The 6,926-nt window shown below is 38.1% G+C and overlaps 1 protein-coding gene across 1 annotated transcript; it reads left to right on the forward strand.

The window, feature by feature from the left end:
* Positions 1-677: 677 nt before the first annotated feature.
* On the forward strand, positions 678-5,337 carry LOC122763906 (F-box/LRR-repeat protein 6-like). Its single transcript, XM_044018387.1, has 8 exons — positions 678-751; positions 1,496-2,098; positions 2,304-2,462; positions 2,556-2,619; positions 3,410-3,541; positions 4,333-4,440; positions 4,535-4,648; positions 5,076-5,337. The coding sequence occupies exons 2-8, from the start codon at positions 1,560-1,562 to the stop codon at positions 5,322-5,324; spliced, it is 1,365 nt and encodes a 454-aa protein (XP_043874322.1). The 5' UTR covers positions 678-751; positions 1,496-1,559; the 3' UTR covers positions 5,325-5,337.
* Positions 5,338-6,926: the final 1,589 nt, after the last annotated feature.

Raw genomic sequence — 6,926 nt, forward strand, 5'->3', positions numbered from 1 at the left:
ACTTATTGTGAATGCTTTTTATCATGATAAGCGTTAATGTTGCCACTATATTTTTTAGTCTCAAAATCATGGAGTAATTCATTTATTTTCAACGAACTAATTTATCTCATTATCCCGTGATAAAGAAATTAAGATTATTCCGTGAACTCGAGATAACTATAAAATACAGTAACAACCATAGCTGCTTTTTTGTCCCATCACTACTTTAGAATGTATTAAAATAAATAAAATCTACATACATTGACTTGTTGCCTAAACACATATTAACTCCCCATTAACAACCGCAAAAAAGTTCATGAAGTTTACCAGTTGTGACAAAATCTGCTATTCTGTATGTGTACAACCTCAGCATGCAACTATGAGCTGCGCTAATCGCTAATGCTACTGTTAGCAACAGCTTCAGCTGCATAAAACTCAGCGTCATAGGCAAAACTAAGCAGATGAGCTCTTCGATTTTGCTGTAGCGCCATGAAGTTTCCGAGTAGTGAAAAAATACAGTTTAAAAATATAAGTTCATACCATGTATTTACTGCTTCCTACCCACAGCCCAGGAAACCACCTCCACTGCTAACAACAACCACACAACAACACGCTGGTGGAGCGGTGGAATCAATGTGCTCTGTGATTGGACACTTTACAGAAGGCGGGCTTATGTCTAGAATTTCACCAATCACAGGACAGTGAAGTGCATTGTGGGATTACTACTGTGACTGGAGGAGGTGGCTAACAGACCAGGCGCTAACAGGAGCAGGTAATTCCAAAAAACAACAACCCAGACTCAGCAACGGTAGTTTTTAATCCAGAAAACGACGGATGTTGTTTGTAGCGGTATCCGTTATTAAAGTATGGAGTCGTTTTTCTGCTCTGTTGTGTGGTCTCTTTTTAAGTTGCTGTAACACATGTTATCTTAGCTAACATTTAGCCAGTAGCTTATCTTCATTAATTTAGCCAACTAATTAGCGTTTCTTAGCATGAAATAAATACAATTTAACTCATGTAGAAGTACATTAAACCTAAACTATTATGTACTGCTGTTTGACCCAAGTTCCTCTCTGCTCTGCAGTTATGAACCATGGGAGCCTTATTTAAATTCGGATATGCTCAGCTAATTGTCTCAATTGTTAATCAATTACAAATGAATTGTCAAATAATTTTATAATCAATCGGTTTGAATGTTTTGTACACTGATCAACATTTTCTGACATTTTCTTGACCAAAAGTTTACTTGATTAATCAAGGAAATTATTGACAGTTTGATCAGTCATGAAAATATTTGTTAGCTGCAGCCTTAATTTCAATCCAGTCTTTAAATCACTGCATCTGAATAGATTATATGTGTGGTTTTTGATCACATACCTGAAGCACATGACCCTGTGCAGCATGACTACTTAGTATTACACAAAGCGGTACAGCTGTATGTACTTTTCTTTGTAGCCTTTAGCCATAATGTTAGACTGATTATTACTAGCTGATGTTCTTCTGATTCTACTTGCAGACGCTGATGTCATTACTCAAGATTCCTTGGAATTGTGCCAATTGTAAAGACTAAATAGCAGTATATGATGAATTCTCCTGAGGCAGAATCTTCAACCCACAGTGAAAGCAATGACAAAGCTGCCCCAAGTACTTCAAATGTGTCGGGTCAAGAAGAAAACGTACCAAAGTCAGAGAAGTCACCTCTGAAGAGGAAATCTGCTGGGCCAAAAAATGCAAAGACTAAGAAGCATAAAAAGGCGAGAGTTTCCAGGTCTGCCCAGCTTGGTTACACTGTCCATCAAGGAGAAGACATGCTCCTCGTCATATCAAATGCCTCCTCTCAGTATGATGGTTCTGTCTGGAAGCCACAGAAGAGGAGAATCAAGAAGAAAACAGTTGTTAAAGGAAAGGTAAAATCCACACAGGTTAAGAAATTAAAGACAGTCCGTGCCAAACCGAAGCCAGCAAATAATCCAGTTACCAAAACAGAGGAAGACACTGCTGCTTTTGTGCCTCAAAAACCGGTGGACCACAGATGGGGTCAAAGTCTACCAGAGGAGGTGTTAGTAAATATATTTAACATGGTGGTCATTCAAGATGGGGCCGTGCCATTCTTATGCAGGTAATTAGCACAATTTTGATTTGATTTTGTCAAACATTTGACACTACTTTGTTGCTATAACCTATGATACTATGGCTCAGTCATATCTAGAGTTTGGGTCAGGGTCGCGGGAAATGATATCATCTAGCTGCCGTACAGTGTAATTTGGCAGCCATGATTTCCACAGTGAACTACATTAACATTTCCTGCTGTGTTTGTGTTGCAGAGTGGGCAGAGTGTGTCGACTGTGGAACGCTGCTGCCTCCAGTCCTGTCCTGTGGCGGAAAGTGTGTGTAAGTCACTGCTGGATCGCATCCGGAAAAAAACAACTACCTAAAACTGAGAAGAAAATTAAGGAGACTTTTGACTGGCTGGCACAAAACAGGTCTGTTTTATTTGATAAATGAAGCTGTTCTTTTAAGAGGTCTGTGCTTATATTTTTACAGTTTTTAACTAAGCTATGTTTGTTTTTGTCTAGATTTTCTCAGCTGCGAGACTTCTCTCTCTGTCACTGGTCAAAGAATGCTAATTATGCAGTAGAGGTAAGTCAGAAAGATTTGCTGTTTACATCGAAAGTCAAAACTGAGTGCGTGATATCACCCCAGAGTTCACAGCTTTCCAGTTGTGAAGTCGGAAAAGCAAACGTATCTCTGACTAGCTATTGTTAGCAATACCAGTCTATTACAAGTAAAAGTACCAGTGTTTATATGGTGGCAGCCATCTTAGAATCCCATGTTGGGATGTTGCTCCAAGTTTCCTAGTTGGAAATTCTGTTCCTGTCCAAGTGAAACTCCCATTGACCTAGGAAATTTTGGGTTCTGACTGCAAATGTATACACTTCAGTGATATAATACAACAATATTATATATCTAATATCTGTGTTTGAAATGTTTAGTTTCAAAGAGTCAACACAAATGTGGGCCCCCTTAAATCATATGTGTGTATATATATATTTATATGTGTATATATGTGTATGTATGTGTATGTGTACGTGTATATGTATGTATATATATATTTATATGTGTATGTATATATGTGTATGTATGTATGTATGTATGTATATATATATATACATATACATACATACATACATACATACATACATATATATATATATATATATATATATATATATATATATATATATATATATATATATATATATATATATATATATATGCAAATGTATGTTATTCATGATTACAATGATCTACGTGTGAATGTTTCCGAGTAAATGAAATACTTGCTGTGTTTTTTGTATCAATTACACTTGTTTTTCAGTGTAAGCAGTTGTATTTACTGTGTTCCTGTTTGTGTTGTGATCAAATTCAGGTTGTTTCACAGTCCTGCCCTCACCTTCGCTCCCTGAAACTCTCTTACTGCACAGGCCTGACAGCAGGAGCATTCCAAATCCTTGGTCAGCACAGCAGCTCACTGCAGAGCATAAATCTTCAGTATTCAGAGGTACGTCGCAGAACAGCCAGTCGCTTAGTACTCACTGTACTGCTTTCTTTCAAGGCTATGGTCCTAACACAGTTGGTTATCTTAAAATTCATATTCCTACTCACTCAATATATGGTAACTAGTTAAAGTCTGAGTAAAAAATATTGCTTCTGACTTTGGGAAAAGTGTTTCTACCCACTATGCCAAATTTGAATGATTTAAAATAGTTGCCAATTGTTAAAATATTAGGTTTTACGTCATGAACAATTCAGCAACATTCTCTGCTCAACACTCTATCAGACAGTAGTGAAGCAGCATTTTCACATTTGACAACATACTGTACATGGAAAACAGCACTGGATCCTCTTGTCTCCCCGGTCTTGTTTTTTTTGGTCTTTGATCCTTGGTTCCTCCTCTCTCGCAAAGCTGGGTTAGGGTTAGGAATTTGGAGGAACCTTTTTACTGCATTACATGTGTTTCCTTGGGGTCAGTTTTCAGTGTTGAGAGGAGTCAGCGCCTTGCCATTGGGGAAGTTTTGGTGTTTCGTCATGCAACTGGTCAATATGGAGCAGTGTAAAGCTTTTGGAGGAAGAAGGACTTTAACATTAAACTTTTGACAAAGAGGAAATGTATTAACAAACCTTGAACTGTGGAGGGCAGCATTGTTATTGTACAACCTACCAGAATTTCTTTTTCAGTTTTTAATGCCCAAATTTTTCTTATTCTGCATTTTATTCCAGCAAGTGTTAATTTCCAACCTACATCTGGTTACACACAGATCTTAGTAAAAAACTTTTTTGTGTCTGCTGTAGTTTCAGGTTGAAGGACTTCTTGAGTACCTTGAAAACCATGGACGTCAGATCAAGCAAATTTTGTTCACTCATGCACTAAAGAATGACCGACTTCTGGCTGCGTTATCTGTAAGACTTTATTCATACTTTTTTTTTTTTTACAATCATCAATTACACACCCTGAAACAAACACACACACAACACTTTTTGTTTGTTTTTCCAGAGGGGATGCTGTCCCGATTTGGAGTTGCTGGAGGTGAATACAAAACTCGACAGTAAAAACTGTGAACTTTCCATTTGCATTCACGCACTGCAGACGGCATGCCCGAAACTCAAGGTAAGAAAAAAACAACTATTGTGTTGGTTAAATGTAACTATCAAAGCTGGAATAAATAATCTAAGTCAAGTATGAATTCAAACACTTTTATACATTTTCAAATCAAAACATACATTTTATCTAGCTCACTCAATTATTAGTCTATTACTAAATTAATTGTCAACTATTTTGATAATTGATTGTTTTGAGGCTTCAACTTTTCAGCTTTCTCAATATGAATATGTTCTGGTTTCTTTGCTTCAGATAATAAAGGAATCCTTAAAACGCAATAGCTTAAGTTCAAAACAGTTCAACAGAACATCATCATTTTTGGGTTTGGGAAACATGATCAACATTTTCCAACATTTTAGGACATTTTGTCAACAACAAGTACTCGATTAATCAACAATGTTAATCCTAAAGTTTGTCTGCACATTTTTATCTTCAGACCTTCCGGATGCTGAACGTCCGACCTCTACATAAGACGGTGCGCAGCGGTGCTGATTCCACGTCAGGCTTTCCGTTGTTGGAGGAGCTGTGTATTGCAACTACGTCTTACTCCTACATGACCGACAAAGACCTGCTGGACATTCTCTTCAGCTCCACCAGGCTGCGGGTACTGGACTTGCGAGGCTGTTCGCGAATAACACCACCCGGTCTTGCAACATTACCCTGTCCTGGTAGGCCTAAGTTATAAATGTATACTCTTTAGACTTTATTAGGGTTCGAGCAACAAGGTTGCAAGAACCCTCTTGAAACTGGAAGGATTATTATTATTATTATTAGGGTTCGAGCAACTTGGTTGCAAGAACCCTATTGTAATCGCTAGGATTATTCTTATTATTAGGGTTCGAGCAACTTGGTTGCAAGAACCCTATTGAAACTGTAAAGATTATTAGGGTTCGAGCAACTTGGTTGCAAGAACCCTATTGAAACTGTGATGTTTATTAGGGTTCGAGCAACTTGGTTGCGCAAGAACCCTATTATAATCGCTAAGATTATTAGGGTTCGAGCAACAAGGTTGCAAGAACCCTATTGAAACTGTGAAGATTATTCTTATTATTATTATTATTATTATTATTCCTCTAAATGAATCGCCTTTTTGAGGCCTTTCCCATACACGAAAACTCACCAATTTTTGAGAGTGCATCAAACCTGGTGTAAATTTACGTCTGATAGTACTTCGGGGACACTGCGTACAAAATTGAAAGTGGGCGGGGCTTACGAAAATGAAAAACAGCTTTCATCAGGCCGATTTTTCTCGTGTTTCACGTACATGCACGAAAGTCGGTACACATGTTAAACATGTCAGGACGGTCCAAAAAGTCCGTGCTAGCGCCGCTGTAAGTCCTACAGGAAGGCCGCCATCTTGGGTTGAACGACCATTTTTGGCCTATTTTGGCCATTTCGCACCATGGGTATTTGAACGAACTTGTCCCAGAGCTTACATGGGATCACGTTCAAACTTGGTGAGGTCACTGTGGACAAGTTGAGGATCAAAAGTTCCTGAAAACTTTTTAATAAGTATCATGGCGTACGAGAAAGGGGGCGTCAAAGTTGGTGAAAATTTAAGATTTTCGCCACACGCAACAAAACTCTTATAACTTTGCGATAGAAGGTCCGATCTTAACCAAACTTGTGGCGATTGATGATGGGCCCTTGCTGAAGAGGCCTATGCAAAAACTGTCAAGTTTGTAAACATCGCCTCCTGGTGGTGGCAGAAAATTAAAAAAAAAAGTTACTTTTACAATTTCGGGAATAACTTTTACAGAGATTATCGTATCAAACTCAAAATTGGTAAAAATCACCCAAAACACAAGGTAGATGATGCATGCTCAATATGATGGCGTAGAGTTACATGATGTTGCCATGGTAATGATGCAAAGTCGGATTTTTGCGACAAAAAAACAAACTGCTACAACTTTGCGAATCCTAGTCCAATCTGAACCAAACTTGCTAGGATTGATGATAGTCCAGCCCTGAAGACGTCTATATGAAAATATTCACTTTCAAAAACAGCACCCCCTGGTGACGGAGACAATATGACCTCTGGTATTTGAAGGAATTAATCCTAGAGTTCTTGTGCGATCACCTTTAAACTCGGTGAGGTCACTGTGAACCAGTTGAGGAGCTTAAGTTATCAAAAGTTTTTTAAAATGTCTCATGGTGTACGAGATAGGGGGCGCCAAAGTGGGTGTAAATTCCTATTTTTCACAACAAAAAGCAAAACTCTTATAACTTTGCGATGGAAGATCCAATCCCAACCAAACTTCCTATGATTGATAATGGGTAGTTGCTG

This window comes from Solea senegalensis, unplaced genomic scaffold, assembly GCF_019176455.1.
Source record: "Solea senegalensis isolate Sse05_10M unplaced genomic scaffold, IFAPA_SoseM_1 scf7180000017145, whole genome shotgun sequence".
In the NCBI taxonomy this organism is placed as follows: Eukaryota; Metazoa; Chordata; class Actinopteri; order Pleuronectiformes; family Soleidae; genus Solea; species Solea senegalensis.